We start from the raw sequence: 19,044 nt of genomic DNA, 5'->3' as shown, positions 1-19,044 counted from the left end.
CAGACAGGGATCCCTGGGTGGCGCAGCGGTTTGGCGCCTGCCTTTGGCCCAGGGCGTGATCCTGGAGACCCGGGATCGAATCCCACGTCGGGCTCCCGGTGCATGGAGCCTGCTTCTCCCTCTGCCTGTGTCTCTGCCTCTCTCTCTCTCTCTCTCTCTCTCTCTCTGTATGACTCTCATAAATAAAAAATTGTTTTAAAAATTTTTTTTAAAAATCAAGAGCAGAGGCAGGAAAGCTATGGATTTTCCGCTTCTCTGCAACTAGAGTGTAAACTGCAGAGAGCAAGCACTCATTTGTTCTGTGCTGCAGCTCCTAGGCTAGTGCCTGATAGTAGTTGTTGCTTAGTAAATATCTGTGGAGTGAATATTTGAATCCTATTGCAAATTTGGGAGACCTAAAGTGACACTTCACTTCTCAGAGCTCTCACGTGCATTCAGCTGGTCACGCAGCTTCGGTTTCTCTGTTTGGTTTAGTGCAATCCTGTATTACAGGCTGTTTGCAAATTATCCCAGGTCTGGCCTAGATAGACCACACTCCTAGTCCAGAGGTTTTCCTGGACCAGAACTTTCAGAAAAGGGCAAAGGAGGAGGAATTGCCATGCCCCTGCCATCTTTTCTGAGCTGATGGACAAATGACCCTTCCTGGGAGCCGCCTGGTGCTCCTGGACCTGACCTTGAACCGTAGTTCCAGAGGCCTGGCCCCACCTCTGGACTTCACACCAAAAGATGGCCTCATTTTTCTTGAAAAAATTGAAACAGACCCTCTAAATGTCATGTGAATGTAGTCATGTATTCAAATATAGTCATTAATTTTCTTGAAGAAAAAACAATTATCTCCGACACAGTAGACTTGTTTCAGACATTTGCCTACAAAACTTTTCTCTCCTCCCTGTTCCCTCCTCTCCTTCCCTGCCCAGTTTTCCCTTGACTTCTGTGACCCTATCTTTCACTTGTATTGCTGTCTCTCCCACATGCCTTTCCGCCGTGGCTCTTCTAAGTGTGCCTCCCTCTGCAGTTGTCCCGTGTAAATAGATCGCTCTCTGTTCCTGGTGAATAACCAGGATCACAATTGTTGTCTGGGTTGTTGTGCCCAAGGTGACAGAACTGATGGACCTGGAGGCTGATTTTCATAAACCAGAGCTACCAAGCGTTTCAAAAACAGCCTTGTTTTTGCCAAGTAAGGTGAGCAAATATAGGACTAAGTTTAAACATCCATCAGGAGTTATTTTTGAGGTGATTGCTTCTAAATGAGAGGCATTCGAAAATCTCACAGCTTTCTTTACAAGTAAATTCCACAGTCATGTATTTTGCTGGTGTCTGCTGATTAATTACGATCCTGTGACACCATGAAAAGCCCTGGTGGTTGGTTTTGTGCAGCTGTGGAGAAAAGCAAAGCAAGGCCCAGTGACTTTGCCAACTCTTTCAGGATAGTGGGGATTCAAGCAGAGGGAGGTAGTTTTTTTCACTCTGGCAGTCACCACATAAGAACAGAAGCCCCAGCCAGACCCATTTCTCCAGACTTCACGACGGGTGGTTTGGGTCCCTGCGGGGGTGTGGTAAAGTAGTGATACTTGATCTGTTGCCTCTGAAATAACAGATCCATTATTAGAGAAAACGTTTGCAGTCTCCACATCAGGACTTATGTGCATTCTCCTATACAATTATGTCTGTTTAGACCCCCCCCCCCCAAAAAAAGTAGTAACATATAGCAAAGGAATCACAATTTTTTTTAATTCTTTAAACAAAGGTGCTCAGGGTGTATTTGTTGTTGGTAACTGCAGATGTCTGACCCAAGAAGACTGCTAGTTCATTCCTGTTTAGGCTCTGATGATTCTGGATCTCTTATCTTGGCCTCTTGCTTTTTCTCATTACTCACTTCCCTATTTAACTCTCCCGCTCCTCATGCACAGGAGAGGAAGGGAAGAAAAAGTTGAATCTTGCTGCTTTGAGAGAATCATCTGGAGCTCTGGTGAAGGATGCAAAAGGGAAAGGAAACAAACTAATTATTAAAATGGACTTCAAAGTTCTGGGTGTGTTTATCCATACTTGCTCTGCCCACCTCCTCCACTTGGTTTAGATGAGGGGACTGAGGGATTTCTCTGACATGCGTCATTCTCCTTGGCACTGATTAGGTCAGAGGATCTCATCTGTGCCATAGTCCTTTCTCTCTGCTGCAGGTTTGTACTCGTCGCAGTGTTGTTGATGTCATTACTGAGTGTGAATCCATGACGTGCTAAATGAGCCACTCACATAGACGTACACATGGTCATGCGTGCTGCATCTGTGACCTTCATTCTAAATAGGGGCAACTAGAGGATTTGTTTTTCTCTGCTTAATTCGAATATATAATGTCCTATAAGAGTAGGATATGTCTGTATTGCTGCTTCCACTCCACATCTCAGTGGAAAACTGCTAAAAATAATCAAAATAGTTTACAAACATCACTGTCCCATGTTTGCAAAGGCAAGCATCATCGTGGCCTGCTTCTTTGGCCAAGAATGTTTTGATAAACCTGACACACAAACCAGTTGGGACTCTGAGACAATTGATTTTGCCTCTGCAGTAAGACTTTGACTTTAAAAGGTACATTTAGGGGCACCTGGGTGGCTCAGTCAGTTAAGCATCTGCCTTTTGCTCAGGTCATGATCCCAGGGTCCTGGGATTGAACCCCGTATTGGGCTCCCTGCTCACAGAGAGCCTCCTTCTCCATCTACCTCTGCTGTTCCCCCTGTGTGGGCTTGCTCGCTCGCTCCCTCTCTCTCTGTCAAATAGATAAATAAAATCTTTTTTAATTAATTAAGTAAGTAATAGTGCATTTGTTTCATATGGGACTGCTAACATAGAGTAAGATATTGGCCTTTTTTTTGCTTATATCAATTTATATAGGTTGTTGTAACTAATAAACTCTTGTATCAAATGATTGTTAAGTCTGAGAGTAGTCAAAAAAAAAAAAAAAGTCTGAGAGTAGTCACTCTTGTTTGGAATTGTGCAGGGAACCTAGAGCGTAGGTAGGGATTAAGGGCCTAGATTTCTTGCCACTTGCTACGTCCTCCCAAACCAACTTGTTTCCTGCACAGAGACCAGAGCCACATTCTGCAGGTGTCTGTTTTCTTTGAGGGGAATATTTTGAGGAAACCTAACAGAGAGGAACTGAACATTTAGGAAAAATATATTTTCACAGCAGGATATTGCTTTTTCTCTTTTTTGGTTTAGGTTTTTCATTTGTTACAAGCCTTCACAGACTCCAAATACAGACTGAATACATACTTTCAGCAGGAGCTGGCTGACGTTGCTGTTTGTACCAGAGCCAAACTCTGGCTGGCCGAGAGGTATGTTAAAACCCCACATGAGCAAGGAGTTATCAGGGGTTAGGAATACATTGGAGAATTGCTGTTTCTAGTTGTGGGAGTTTTAAAAGTCATTGGCATGAGTTTTCTAAATTTATTGGAGTATTTATCTTTTTAGAACTTTGGGTTGTGGTAAAGAAAGAAAAATATTTTCTTGACAATTTTTCTGAAACTGCTCTATGGCTGGGGGGCATGTAATATGGCTTTTTATCTGTCTATCAATCAGCTTATTTTTATTAATACCTGTCATGTGCCCAGCCCTGTATCAAATATTATGGCAACGAAAGGCAGTAATTGACTACAATCACATGATACAAACTCAGGTGCCACGGCAATTCATAGATTAGAAATTAGGGGAAGACTTGAACAGGCACAGAGAAACCAGTAGGATGTGAATAAGAAAGATGTGCAAGTTGCCCCTTTTTAGGTAGACAGTAGAATAACTTGAATAATCAAGACAAAGGAGTGTGGGTACATATTTTTTTATTCTCGCCATTGTTAGTTTATTCTAGATCTTATAACATTTACTATGTGAAAGACAAAATAAAAAGAATTTCTCATTTAATATGCAGGGAGGCCTCTCTGTAACAATATGTTCAAAATCCATGTTGTAAGACTCTGATATTGACAGGACAGTTACTGCAAAGGGCCTCCCAGTATGTCCTCTGTAAATGCCAACACAGGAGGTTCAGGGGAGGCCCAGAGGCTACCACATTCCATGCCAGAGTATCTTGGATTCAATTAGAAAGTCAGTGTATTAGTTGCCTTACATCATGGCCTTTTCTTTTGTACTTCAAAAGTACAAAAAATGTACTTTTGTTCACTTTTGTTGATTCCTCACCTTATATGGAAAGGCAGAAAATGGGTAGTATAAGAACCACAAGTCACTATAATCCAACAGATTCTTGTTGAACACAGGCTACACGCTGGCCTTTGTGTTAGGAGATATAAAGGATGCAAAGATACAGAAAAACTAGCTCTGGCTTTAAGGAACTGATATCCAGGAGGCGAGAAAGATGTGTAAATAAATAATCTTCATCCTGTAAGGCAAGGGTAATAACAAATGTGTGTAGGAAGCACATGAGTAGCCAAGAGGAGGGGCAGGGACAGCTCTTCAAGAGATGAGTAGAATTTCAGCAAGTGACGGGGCAGGGAGGGCATTCCAGGCTCTGGTAGTGTCAGTGCAAAGACACGGGAGAGTGAAGTGGTAGGGTGAGTGTGTAGAGATATAAAGAAGTTAGCTCCAGGGAACGCCTGGGTGGCTCAGCGGTTAAGTGTGTCCGCCTTCGGCTCAGTGTGTGATCCTGGGGTCCCTGGATCGAGTCCCACATCAGGCTCCCTGAATGGAGCCTGCTTCTCCCTCTGCCTCTGTCTCTGCTTCTTTCTCTGTGTCTCTCATGAATAAATAAATAAACTCTTTTAAAAAAAAGTTAGCTCTTCTGGAACCTAGTAGAAGGGTACACAAGGCAGCAGAAATACGTGGAGGCCATACAGTGAAAACTCCTCAAGGAAACTTTTCCATGAAAGGGAACCATTGAAGGATTTCTTGGTGTGTGGATATGTGAGTCTCCCTGTCTAAGCACCTATAGCTCTGGAAAGAGATATTGATGGGGAAATTCTCTTATGTCTGAAATGTCAGTAAAGTGATGGTTAACTCTCATTTTTAGATCAGTTTGTGTTTTCTCTCTTTTATGTAGAGAACAGAAGTTGACTGACCATAAACTGCTTCTCTGAGCCTAGTATCATTTGCCTTCCTTGTGACTTTTAGCTAAATTCCCTAAACTGCCTTTTTGGGGAGAATAGGGAGTTGCAATCACATTCCTGCCCTCATCTGTTTATCAATAGCAGACTAGGTCCTCCTAGCTGTTGTTTCTGGGGATCAGGAAGTCAGGGCTCTCCAGGAACCATCCTATTGAAATTTCAACATCCAGCCAGGCCTGCCCCAAGACAGAATCCTGCCCTAAGACAGAATCCTAAATCTCCTGTTCTGCAGATGCTGTAGAGGCATTTCTGCCCCCCTTAGCCTGCTACCCCTTAATGGGTCTCATAGAAATTCATCATCTACTGGCCTCCTGAGCCCATTCCTTCTTGTTGGATGGGAAGGATGAGTTGGTGTAATAAGCCAGCCATCTGAATAGACTTTCATGCTGAGCAGTCAGTGCCTGAAGATGGATGACCAAGCTGCCATCAGCCTCCTCTCCATCTGGAGAGGTCCTCCCATCCTCTTTTAACTTTCCCTCTGGTCCCTATTGCAATTTGCTAACTAGGCTTTCAGCATCATCACTGCCCCCCCCCCCCCAACACAGACACACCTTCTTTGATTTTTCTCCGTGATTTTCCAGCCCTAGAAAACAAAAGCATGAATCACTGCAATTCACCGCGTTTCTACCTTCCTTGCCGAGAGTCCAGGACAGCCACTTTTATGTTTCCAGCGCAGTCAACTCTTTATTATTCAAGTGTGAACTTTATACTTTGTGGGTGGTCTATAGGTAGTTCCTAACACCAGGCCTCCTCTCGCTCCCAATGCACTTTTACTATATTAATCAGGATGTGTTCAGAGCCTGAAATAAAGTTTGAGAGGAAAACTCACTGCTGGAGCACAGTCCATTCCAAAGCCACCAATCAGTCTTTCTGTATTATCCGCATCATTGACATGATAACCTTGAGGTTCCTGAAGAGGAAAGTAGAGCACCAAATATAAATGATGAAGCTTCGGGCTGTCCTGTGAGACATACCTGCCTTGTCCCTGAGGTCCTTTGAGAGTGCTACCCTGGGAGGCTTGTGTCTATACTAATACCTCCATGCTCACAGGAGCCCATTCTGGGTCCTAATGGGCCATTCTCAAAGCCATGTTCATATTATCACCTGCCTTTCCCATGAAAGACATTGCAATGTGGAGTGTTCTCAGTTCCACTGCTCAAGAGGCTCTTTATGTCCCTAGCAATTTACATATGAAAGAAGAATAAATGTTCCTTTGTGACTACCAAGGATTTTCTGTATCTTCTGAGTAGAAGCTGTGAAACATTAATGTTACTGCCACAAAAAAAAAAAAAAAAAAAAGCTAGTTTAAATTTTAGCACCGATGGGACACCTGGGTGACTGAATCAATTAAGCGGTTCCCTTTGGCTCAGGTCATGATCCCAGGGTCCTTGGATCGAGCCCCTCATCAGGCTCCCTGTTGAGTGAGGAGTCTGCTTCTCCCGCCCTCTGCCCTCTGTGTGCTTGCTTGCTCTCTTCTCGATCTTTCTCTCAAATAAATAAATCGTTAAAAAAAATTTTAGCACCAACACCTTTTTTCTTCTATAGTTGATTTGATTATTAGCCTGAGCTCATTCATCCCAATAAGTACATACACATTAGTAAGGGTGTCATTTATTTGTCTTTTTATTACCAAAGAAGGTTTCTTTAAAAAAATGTCATTGGAGCCATTGGATAACCAATTTGGTTTTTAAAATTTTGACCCTGAAATTGAGGGCACATAAAATAAAGACTTTTGTCATATATTTATGTTTTGACTTTGCAAGATTAATTGGGATTTATATGAGGTGGTTAAGCAATAGCCCTGAAGTTGTTGGGGGAATTTTTGGTGATGAACGGCCAGCTGGCAACATGGCCTGAGTAGAGGCCTGGGCTTCTGCTCTTACAGGCCGCTTTTCATTCCAAAATGTCAAAGCCTTTATGGAAATCAGCTCATTAATCCTTCTTGTTCCTTCCTTCCCCTTTTCCTCCATCCCTCCCTCCTCAGTTCAGGTCAGTGTCTCTCTTATGGTGTAAAGACAGTTTAACAACTACTGAAGGAAAACGAAGCTGACCCAGGCCACAAGCGGAGTGCACAGAGAGGTCGGTGGCGGGCCTGGGGAGGCTGGCTGCGGGCACCCAGTGAGGGCACTCGGCAGCCACCCAGCCTGACCCCCTGGGCCACCCTTGCTAACAGCAGATTTCAGCCCTACCTCCCCAGCTGGACCATAGACCCTGCCTAAATAGGCTGGACTTTTTGAAAGTCCTGTCAAATAGAACTAAGAGGAGAAAAGACTTATTATTTAGATCAAGAGTTGGAATTATTATTATATTGGGCTTAAAAGTTTTCAGAACTCATTTTGGTTCTAAAAGGGAGAAGTGTGTGTGTGTGCACTTTCTGTCAGATAAATGCAGTGGACTCTTCAGATAAATGCAGTGGACTAAGTGAACCTCAGACTAAGTGCAATGGATGATGTGATGACCAGGAAGAAAAATAGGGCCTACTAAAATTTTTTTCTCTTTTTTTTTTCTTGGTTGTCACTGTAGCATATACTTATCATAGAAAATTAGGCAAGTATGAAATTTGGGAAGGAAGAGAATATAAGTCTGCTCTTACCAACATCCAGTGGAAGCCACTATTACTAGTTTCAGTTTTACATATACACTTATTTCATCTTTTTGCCTGTGCCTTTTTTTTTTTAACATAGTTGTAGTTTTGCTGTACGTAGAAGAGCTCACTTTTTTCACTTAATAGTTCATGACAGTGTTTGCCATCATTATTAAAAAAACTCTTTGTGGTATAGCTACTATGGAAAATAAGATGGCGTTTCCTCAAAATATTAAAAATAGCATTACCATATGACCTAGCAATTCTACTTCTGGGGATAGACCTAAATTAATTAAGAGCAGTTTCGAAGAGATATTTGTACACCTATGTTCATGGCTGCATTATTCACAAGAGCCAGAAGGTAGACATAACCTGAGTGTCCATTGATGGTTGAACAGGTAAACAATGTGGCATTTATGGGCAACATAATATTATTCAGCCTTAAAAAGGAAGGAAATCCTGACACAGGCTACCACATGGATGGACCTTGAGGACCTCATGCTAAGTAAAATAAGCCAGTCACAAAAAGACAAATCCTGCATGATTCCACTTATGTGAGGTCCCAAGAGTAGTCACATTCTTGGAGACAGAAAATAGAATGGTGGTTGCCAGGGGTGGGGGAGAGGGAATGAGGAGATAGTGTTTAATAGGCATAGAGTTGTAGTTTTACAAGATGGAAAGAGTTCTGGAGTTTGTGTCTCCAGGTATTGGCATTTATTAAGTACCCAGATTGGCGACAGTGAGTTTTTGCTCCAGGCAGTAGTTCTTAATGCTGATGGCTACATATTAGAATCATCTGAAGAGGTCTTTAAACCGAATGCCAGGTTCCACCTCCAGAATTTCTGATTTTTTTTGGTTGAGGGTGTGACCCAAGGACTGGTAGTTTTAAAATTCACCAGGAGATTCTAAAATGCAGTCAGATTGAGAACTACTGAGGTGTTCTTATGCATTCTTGTGTCTCCCATCTCCTTGAGCCAGAAGAGGAAGGATGAGCATTGAGTGAAATAGCAGCCATGTTAGAGCACAGTTGGATTTTTCTTCTGAGGCCGCAGACACAGACTCATTCGAGAAAAACCATCCCTCTAGTCTGCTACCGAGGAGATACGGTGGTTAACACTTTTGTTCCACAGATGGGCCAGTAAGGGGGGCCACACCGCTGTGTAGTTTCATGTATGAGTGAATTTCCGAGGTAGATTACTTAAAAGCTGCCTTAGCAAGGTATTTTAAGTTATGTCAGTTGCCCTGAGAAGTTAGATCTCATACTCTAGTGTGGTCTACCGTCCTGGAAGCTTATGGCTCATTTTGTTTTTGAGGTGAGGCTTGAAGAGAATAGACTCATATCTGTATCACTCCATTCAACAAATACTTACCGAGCCCCACTGTATGCCAGGCTGTATTAAATACTACACCTGTCTATTAAAACCAAACTTCAGTGTAGAGAAGGCAACAAAACAGAGTCTTATCAAATTGAATCATAGACCCAGAACTTTAGAACTAGAAGGAATCATGAAGTTTCTTGCAGTCTACTCCCATCGGCATGCATATGGGAAAGTGCAGCCCAGAGAGGTTGAGAGATTTGTTCATTTCCACACAGCCTACCAGGGCAGGGGTAAGATCCTATCTGATAACAATTAACATTTGTTGAGGACTTCTTCCCTGATCTTTGAGAGGCTCTTTCTACTGCCCTCTCCCTGCTCCCCTCCAGCCACCTCCATCTGTCCAGTGTTTTTATGTCAAGGCTTTTGAATGTCAAAGCTTAAGCATTGTCTAGAACAGTGCTTCTCAGACCTTAATGTGCCCATGAATCACCTGGGGATCTGCTTAAAATGAAGACTCTCATTCAGTAGGTCTGAGATGGTGACTAAGATCTTGCATTTCTGATGAGTTCTCATGTACTTCTGATGCTGCTGGTTCGGGGACACGGTACATATTGTAAGGGCCAGGGGTCACTGTGATCATCAGACTGTGCCCCTTTGAAATACTCCCACCTTCACACCCACATTCTCAAAGGCTGGAGCTTGGGTACAAAGGAGAAGACTAAGACCACTGAAGGTGTGGATGCAGAATTCTTTCCCCATCCACCTGGGATGCCCTGCACAGAAGGGCTGCATGGCTTCTGCACTTCCAATGGGGAGCCCACCTCCCTTGTCCTGGCAGCCATCCCAGTGGCCTCAGTGCCTAGGGTAGGACCAATGTTTATTGGCATGCAGAGAGTAGTATCATTTTGAAAATAACAGGCTGATACTCGAATGAGAAAAACAGGCTCTCAGGAATACAAGAACAATCCCCAAGGTTACAAGGAAAGCAACCTTGGCAACACATTTTTTAGTAAACAGTCCTGATGGGGAGCATAAATGGTGCAGGACGTTAATGTTTGTTGAAGATCTCTTTGTATTAGAACTAATGATTTGTTACCCCAAGGTAATTCTCATTTGCCAAAAATATTAGCTATATGATCCTTCCACTTCCTGATACAGCTTCCCTCCATCAGTGCTCCTGACACCCTCTATTTACTCCTCCACGGGCAACTCGTCCACTCCTCCACCTTTCCAGTACATACCTCTAGCCATTTGTATATCTCCTTCCCTGTCCACCCCCTTCTCCATACTCTCATTGTCTCCCCATTTCCTCTCTTAGTTACTGGGCCCAACTAAGAGGAGTGGTAAGCTCCTTAAAGTCCTAGGATTTAAATGCTTGAGGAAAATATGCTTATAGAGACAAAGCTAGGACTGGCTTTTGTGCAGCAATCCCAGTCCTGCCCCCAGGGGGGTCTGTGGCCAGCTGCAGAAGCTCTGGTTTGGGATTCTGTTTTGCCTCACAGCTGAACACAGCATCTATGTTCTAACCGCCAGATCGATTCCCACAAGAGACTGCACCTCCCAAGCAGAAACACTGGGGTTTAGGTCTCATTTCGTTTTCCCACTGTCCTTCACCCTTCCCAAACCCTTCGTGCCTCCTGGGCTGCTCCCCTCCTGAAGGAAGAGGTCCTCCTTTCGCAACTGCTCAAAATAAAGAGAGGTCTCAGCCCTTTGCCACAGCTGCAGGTTGCTGTTTCTCTCCCATGCCTCTGAAATGAATCCCGTCGAGAAGGATTGCTAAAATATTCTGATGTTCATGTGGCATTTTAAGGCTATCATTTGTGGTCCCTGCCAAAACTGTAAGGAAAGCAAGTCTGAACAGGGATGATTGGTTACATAGCAAGTTTCCAGGCATTGCTGGGGGTTGGGTTTTGCTTTTTTGGTTTATTTCTTCTTCGTTCTTTTTCTTTCTTTTTTTTCCTTTCAAAATAAAAGTTTTCCCAGTACTCCCCTCCCACCTCCTCTTTTTTAAAATTGCTTTTCTTTCAACCCCCAGATTTTATGGGGGAGGGAGATTCCTGTTAGGACCACTCTGAGTCCTCCAGCTCGACAGTCTCCTTGAGCCTTATGCATACTTGAAGGATGAGAGAAATGAAGTTGGTGTATTTTAGACCCAAGCTTGTTGACATTTGTTCACTTCTCTTTCAGACTTCTCAGAAATACTAAGGTCAAGATATCTCGGGATGAGATCCTGTTTGTATTTTTTAAAAACAGAAAGAACCATTAAGTTAGCGCATTTCAACCCAAACCAATGGACAAGGTGCAAAACATTTTCTTCATTAGCTATTCCTTTTAAAAATATGTCAAGGCTTGAAGGGATAAGGTGTTTGAGAAGAAGTGAAGCTTGAGAATATATGAGGTATTTCTTGTTGACAGGCTGAGCTTATGGAAACTAGTCAGGTGAAAGTAGTCACAAGAGATCAATATATTAAACTGAGCCTTTGAGCAAGTTGCCCAAGATCAAAGCTTCTTCATATTACAGTGAGAAATAAAAATAGTCTTTTCATGCAACTACACATCAAGACTTCTGCTGCCAACTGCTGATGCTTTCTAGTTTTTAAATATAGAAATCTGCAGACCTAACCTGGAAATGGCAATTAATTTGATAAAGGACTCAGAAATATCTGTTTTGCTCCACTTGTAGCTGTTGGCTTATGGAGGTATTGCTGTTGGAAGATTTGGGCAATGTTGTCATTGCCCAGCTTGCAAAAGAACGCAAGCTTTAAGTGTCCTCAACACATTTTCATAATATTATGTAAAACAATAACATAGTGGCTTATTTTTTTCCTTTAGCATGTAACATGTTCCATCTTTTGGATAAATCAACGCATGGAACCATTCCCAATGAATTTGAGCCAGTTTAGATTCGCAAATAGTACAAAGCAATGTAGTAAACACAGTGGGGAATATAGAGATTAATGGTATCGTCCCTATTTCAAAAACCATGTGAATAAGACAGGTATGGATTGAATTAACTGTAAACAAGTAAGAATCTGGTAAATTCTGAAATGAGGTCAGAGTGTGTTGCAGGAGCCAGCTTGTGGGGTCAGGGTGCCAAGGAAGTCTTCGAGGAGGAGGAAAAAGTCTTTAAAGGCTGGGTGAGATGTAATTATTAGTTAAGGTTAATTTTCTTATATTGGAGAATGAGTGAGTTTAGACCAATAGTCTGTGTTGCTAAATAAATTGTGAAGGTCTCATTGCCCAAGTACAAAGGAAGGAATCTTAGCACGGTGCTCAGTGTTGTGGGAACCACTTTAGGCATTTATAATGGAGTCTCTATTGTCAGAGTTTAGTGATAATTTAGTCTAGTTGAAAGGAGAGCTTATCCGTGTGAAACAACCAACAGTGACATGCTTAAAGAAGTTCTAATGCTGTAGTACATAGAGAAAGTCAAGAATTCAGGGAAGAATGTAGACTGGAATAGTCAGGGAACGCTTTGCTTTCTAGGGGAGTTGAGTATTTAAAATGGGTCCTAGAGCATTGGTGTGATTTGGAAACACCCAACATGGTAGGAAAAGAACATGTCAAGATTGTGGACAACATGTGCGAGGACATACTGCGGGGAATACATGGGATATATTGTGTGCCAGTGAGGGGATAGAGCTGCAGAAGACATGCTATGTTTCGGAGAGCAGTACAAGATTTGATAAGAGACCAGTTGTGGCAGGCCTTAAATGTCAGCCAGAGGAATTTGGATTTGATCCAAGAGTTAAGAGGAAGTCAGTAAGCTCAGGCTTATACTAGTAAATACACTGCTCTCGCCATGCACATGAGATACACTGGGGAGTGTATCTCAAAGTATTAAATCTTTGCAGTCTCTCCCAGCGATCAACAAAATTTCCAGCCCCTCCTGGTGGTTAGCAAAAGCTCCCTAGTAACCATCTACCAACTCTGTCACTGGGAAGCCCCTATTACCTGCCTGGGCAGCTGGTGATGAGAGTAGAGCTGTTGCTTGTGTGCATTTTGGACTGCCTGGCTGTTGTCTTCTCAGCATTGCCAAGAGAACCAGTGAGCCACAGAATTGATAGCAGGAAGGAAATTTAGATATCATCTATCTAGTCAGTGGAATCCTTTCTTCAAATAGAAGCATAAGAGGACGTTCAAGATGTTGAAGATGACACCTGTGGTGCAAGCTGGGATGGGGGCCTGGAGGCCCATCCACATGGCCTTTCACCCATTGGGGTCCCCCAAAAGGGACTAAGAGGAGCATCATGACTTCCTATTTCAAAATAGGAATCTAATCCAAACCAGTATTTATAGATGAGGAATGGTACAAGAGGGCAAGTGACTTCTTCCTTTTTGACAGATGTGACTGATTCTGGAGATGGCCCAAGTTGGGCATAAATAGCAAATTTGCTTTTTGCCTCTTGATCCACTTCCTTCTTCAGCTGTGGCCTGATCATACTCATAGCATATCCTGCAACCCAATGCCCTTGGGCTCTCTCTGGGAACTGCCCTTCTTGGACAGGGACCCATGCTCTAGACCTCCTTGCCATCTAAAGTTAGCTATTAGGTCCTCTTCCCTTAGAAATCTATTCTCAGCTAGATGACTGCCACTGCCACCTGATCTGACCAATGAATCATGCTAATGTGTTACTAAGTTCTAATATGTAAACAAGTTAATTCCCCTGGATCATACAGCTGTTTTTCAGTAGTGATCTTTGGAGACAGTACTCTTAACTGAAGTCAGTAGCTCTGAAGGCAGGCTTTCAGGCAACACGTAGACCTGGCAGGAGTGCTTCTTTATACCTCACTTGGCCTCCTGCTTCTCTGCCCTTATATTGAGCCGACTCAACTGCGGTATGTTAAACATGTCCTATGCAGCCAGACCTCAGGCTGCCTCCAGGAGGGGTTTTGGACTGGTCTTATAAGAATGGACCAAAGGAGCAGCTTTAAGAGAAACCTCCCGAGCCTCACTATCCTTCCTACCTCCCTCTCAGCTGCCAGTGATACCCAGGGTTCCTTGGTGATAGGACTGGCCTGCATACCTCTGGAAATAACACTTTCGCCGCGCAGTATCGGGAGCTTACTCCAGGGCTCCCTGGCTGAACCCAAAGGCCTTGTGTTTCTGGGTGACCATAGGAGGGGGCACTTTGAGAGGGACTTGGCAAATGGAAAAGCTCTAACCTGTGTATGCATCCTGTTGAAGTTGAGGAGAGGCGGAGTATACTCAAGGTTATATAGCAGGTCTGAGTTCTGGGCCCTATTCAGCTCAAACCAACCGTGTGGGGCCAGCCATTTCATGGGGACTCAGTTTTTTGTTTGTTTGTTTGTTTGTTTTTTAAAGATTTTATTTATTTATTCATGAGAGACAGAGAGGAGACATAGGCAGAGGGAGAAGCAGCTTCCTCATGGAGAACCTGATCCGGGACTCAATCCCAAGACCCTGGGATCACGCCCTGAGCTGAAGGCAGAGGATCAACCACTGATATACCCAGGCGTCCTGGGGACTCAGTTTTTAATCTGTACAGTGGGAACCCGTAAAATGACAGTGGGACACCAATGTGGGCAAGGAGGAACATGGTGAGTAATGAGTGTGAGAGTATGGAAGAGCTAAGCAAATAGAGGAAATATCTATTGTCAGATAATTAAGTCTTTATCAACATAATCAGCCATGTTGAAAACAGGCCTTTATGTTGGCCTCACAGGAACAGCTGTGCTCGGAGCCCTTGCTTTTCACCAGACTGGCTACGGGACATAACACCACAGCATGTGGCTGCAAACCAAAATACTCTCATTGTTTGGCAAAGCGGCTCACTTTTCATCTGATTGTGTTTGGGACACATAGATACAATTTGTCAAGAAAACCTTGATTCTAAAAAATTAAAATAAAATAAATAAAATAAAATAAAATAAAATACCTTGATTCTATTCTTGTTTTTTGCCCTAATCTTGGGTAGGTCACTTGAGCTATATGAGCTACTCTGTTGATATGTAAAAAATGGGAATAATAATGCCTATTTTTCTTCCCTCTTAAGAATTTTTTATTTTAATTTATTTATGATAGTCACAGAGAGAGAGAGAGAGAGAGAGGGGCAGAGACATAGGCAGAGGGAGAAGCAGGCTCCATGCACCGGGAGCCCGATGTGGGATTCGATCCCGGGTCTCCAGGATCGCGCCCTGGGCCAAAGGCAGGCGCCAAACCGCTGCGCCACCCAGGGATCCCCCCTCTTAAGAATTTTGTAAAGATAAGGTAGGAACATTTTTTGAAGACAAAACTTCTAATAAAAGGCAGTTGATATTATTATTATTATTATTATTATTATTATTATTATTATTATCAGTATTACTATTATTGCCAGGGCTAATTTCCAAGTATGTGCTGTGCCAGGTTCACATTAGCACAGTTCTGTTGACTGGGCTGTTGGAAATTCTCACCTTGTGATCTGCATACAGATTTCTGATGCAGCTTCCAGAAGTTTTCATTCGCCTCACTTATTTATCCTTTTTTTATAATCCTGGGGAGAAAGTAAGGTTTGAAAAGAAAGGGGACTTCTGTTAGCATTTTATATAATAACTGAAGCTATATATCCTCCAAGTCCCAAACTGTACAATAAAAGTTTTCTTGGATACTACTTTTCTCCCATAATTCCTAGCACATAGCTTATTAAGTTATTAACCAGCAATTTCTCTGGCAGCATATTAAACTTTACTTTTAAACAAGTCACAGAGGGGGGGAAACATGCATCTCTCATAAAAGGAATAAAAAACATACACCCTCTAAAACGATTTCCCCAGGCTTTGAACAAATCCCAAGCCCCACACAAGGTCTCTTTTTCCTCATTCTCTGCACATAACTTGAGTGTTAGTACATTAATGAGAAAAAGATGCCTAATAGAAAGACGGAAAAATATGAGGGCCTCTTGGGGGGGTGTGGGAGGCTCCCTGAGGGTCCTCTGAAAAGGCAGGTGAGCCTTAATAGAGGGAAAAGGCAAAGCTTTGGCCTTGAGGTTGTGGGTTTCCTCTTGAGCAGCGGTTTTGCCAGGGAAGCAGAGGCAGCTATGGTCTGGACCCTGACCTATGAAGTGCCCTGGTGCCTTCTACAGACAACCTGGGCTTTGTCGAGTGCCTACCCAGAACCCTGGTAAAGGGGTCAGGGCCCTGTTTTCACAGATTCCATACCCTGGAACAAAAGCTGCTTTTCCAGGGGAAGCCCCAGTTACACTGTAGCAGATGGCTAGGATATTTGGTCCCTTTCTGGACAGACTCACAGCTCCTGGTCTCTTGCTTTGGGCATAGGCAACTCAGTTCCCTATAAATTGGTCAACCACCAGAGCAGGGCATGAAGATGGCTTCACTTTAAAAGGAAAATTCAAGTAGGAGAGCCACGGGGCAGCTTCTCCATGTGGGTGTGAGTATAAACACTTGCAAAGCTCCAGACCGAGGAAGGCTGGATGGAAGTTGGAGCATACCATAAAAATGCAGCTCTGCCGTCACACCCCCTCTGGGGAGGGCAAGGTAAATGAGCAGTCCTGGGTAGCCAGCCAGACCCTGCATGCCGCTGCCAGCTGGCTCCGAGTGCAGATCTAAATTCTGGATGTTACAGTGGGGGAAAATAACTTGTTTAAAAATATATATTCTGCAATTCATGACCATTTGGCATCTTGGTTTAAACAAATCCCCTATTGTTTCTCCAAGAATGCCATGTGATGGTTGCTTGGCTGGGGGCTGTGGTAAAAATGGAAATGAGAAGGGAGAGAGAGGTTCTTTTTTATTTAATTTACACTTCCATATTTACATGACTTAATGTGGCCTGCATCAAAGAAGTACCTCCTGGCTCCGAACCCACAACAGCTCTTCCTTTTATATTCAAATGTAAAGAGAGGCAGCTCTGATGCTGTTGTGGGCAGCTACCATTGCAGGGACGAGAACTGCCTAGGATTGCAAAGATGGCCATCTTGATCCATGGGAGACCAAAGGAAGGTCAACCAAACACCCTGTGTCAAGTCAGCCATTCAGATTGTCCTTGGAGGCTGTTTTCTGTTGGTTAGTCAGGAAAAGTTTTCCTAGAGGGCAGGTTTTGAAGTGAACTTTGAATAAAGGATGTGGTGTGGCTGGACATGTGTCAAGTCTGGGGTTCGTGGCAGGATATGGGAACATGTTCCAGACTGTTGACTCCCCCTTTCTTTCTACTACCACCTTCCCTCTCTCATCAGTCTTTTCTTGCCCCTTCCCCCACTACTCCCCTACCTTCTCCCCCCCTGCTCCCCACCTACCTTCCTTCTCCCCACCTACTTTCTTTCTCTTTTTCTGGTTTTCTTCTTCCCAGCCTATTCGGTGCCTGGTAGTAGTCCCCAGGATATCGCATCATTAACTCCATTGCTGGCTCCCTGAAAAGAGGCAGCTAGTGCTTTCTGCTCATCGTCATGGTTGAGAACAACAGTAGTGGTCTAAGTAGGAGTGAGCATGGGTGGGGGCCAGGATTAGAGCCTGCAATGGGCTACGATGAGCCCCTGCTAGGACTCCAGCTCCAGAGTCATTCTAAGCCATTAAGCTCATCAACTGCACTTGTTAGACTTTCTGGTATTCATTCATCCTTGCATGTGGCAAGCATGTTCTTACCATTGTATCTGCTCCAGTGAGCTCCCCTGCCTGGATTCCTTCTTTCCCTTCACTGGCCAGATCCTTCCATGTCTCCAGACCCCTCCTTCCATGACATTCCCTCTGTTTTTTTGTACATTTTTTTTTTTCTGTGTACACACACACACACAAGGCCATAAATTCTGCAAGGCCAGAACTTTCTCCTTTCTCTCCCTTTCTGTCCCAGGTAGGATATTCCCCATGGAGCTCAGTAAGGGTTTCTAGATTAATAAAGTGAAGCCATAAGTCTAATTAGGTTTCTGGAGGGAGTCATTCCCTGGGGATTAGAGTGACCTCAAACCCTGACTCTGTTGAAGTCCAGATACAGTCTCTTGACATAGAGACTTAACAGACACTAGCAGCCTAAAGTCACAACAGCTGTCTCCAGCCCTCTGAAGATGTCAGTGAATGCTTCTGGAAGACTACAGTGTGTCCAGAATGACCTCTGTCCCTTTTAGGGGACCCACCAAGCTTCACACTAGTAAGTGGGGATCCTCGCTTTGCTGTGTAGATTTGGCCAGTGGGGTCCCACAGGTGGCTTTAATCCTTTGGAGCTTTGGAACCCTTAAAGGTCACTCCTAAGCTTTCCTTTTGAGTGTTTCACTATATCATTTCCTATTGTCCTTCCCCTTCCGTATCCCCTTTGTACTTCTCACTATTCTCCAAATGTGTCATGTACCCTGGTCTTTGGACTTGCTACTTCTTCTGCTGGGGTCACTCTGCCCATGTTCCTTATCCCAGACTCCTCACTCTTCAGCTCTTGGCCAAGTCACTTCCTAACTTACCAGGAGGACTGGGCAGGTCCCCTCTTCAGCCATCCTTAATTTTTACTGTGTCAAACTCCTTGTACTCTAGCATGATTGGTTGCATGTTTCTCCTGCTAAAGTAGTGGCTTTCAAGGTTTTTTGACAGGCACTCAAAACAAATACATTTTACATATGACCTAATGTGTATGTATGCCATATGTGTCTATATGCACACACATAAGAAATCTTGCACAGTTTGAAATTGTGATAATATCTATATGAGATATGAACAGTCTGTAAGAAAAAAATGCAACAGGGGAATTTACTCAAGTTGTAGCACGTTTCAGTTCAGGAATGTTTGCTTTCAACATACCCACCATCACTTTGGATACCAAGCATAACCCTGTTGATACCATTCAGTATGATTCAGGATGGCTTATTACCAGGAAAGGAAAAAGAAAGGAGAACAAATCAGTCAACGTTTTTACTTAAAGGAATACCCGGGTGGCTCAGTGGTTGAGCATCTGCCTTTGGCTCAGGTCATGATCCCAGGGTTCTGGGGATTAGAGTGACCCACTCTAATGTCAGGCTCCGTATAGGGAGCCTGCTTCTCCCTTTACCTATGTCTCTGCCTCTCTCTGTGTGTCTCTCATGAATGAATAGAAAAT

General features: G+C 43.5%; 1 protein-coding gene across 7 annotated transcripts in view; it reads left to right on the top strand.

The window, feature by feature from the left end:
• The window catches only part of THADA (THADA armadillo repeat containing), a 332,024-nt gene that overhangs the window by 224,075 nt on the left and 88,905 nt on the right, over positions 1 to 19,044 (top strand). For all 7 annotated transcript variants that reach the window (XM_025465181.3, XM_035696069.2, XM_049115488.1 and 4 more), the window contains one exon: positions 3,214 to 3,329. In XM_025465181.3, the coding sequence (XP_025320966.1) occupies positions 3,214 to 3,329 (116 nt within the window). The remainder of the gene's footprint in view (positions 1 to 3,213; positions 3,330 to 19,044) is intronic.

Source organism: Canis lupus, chromosome 10 (genome assembly GCF_003254725.2).
Source record: "Canis lupus dingo isolate Sandy chromosome 10, ASM325472v2, whole genome shotgun sequence".
NCBI lineage: Eukaryota > Metazoa > Chordata > Mammalia > Carnivora > Canidae > Canis > Canis lupus.
The sequence above is the reverse complement of the archived record's forward strand: the minus strand, read 5'-3'. Positions and strand labels throughout refer to the sequence as shown.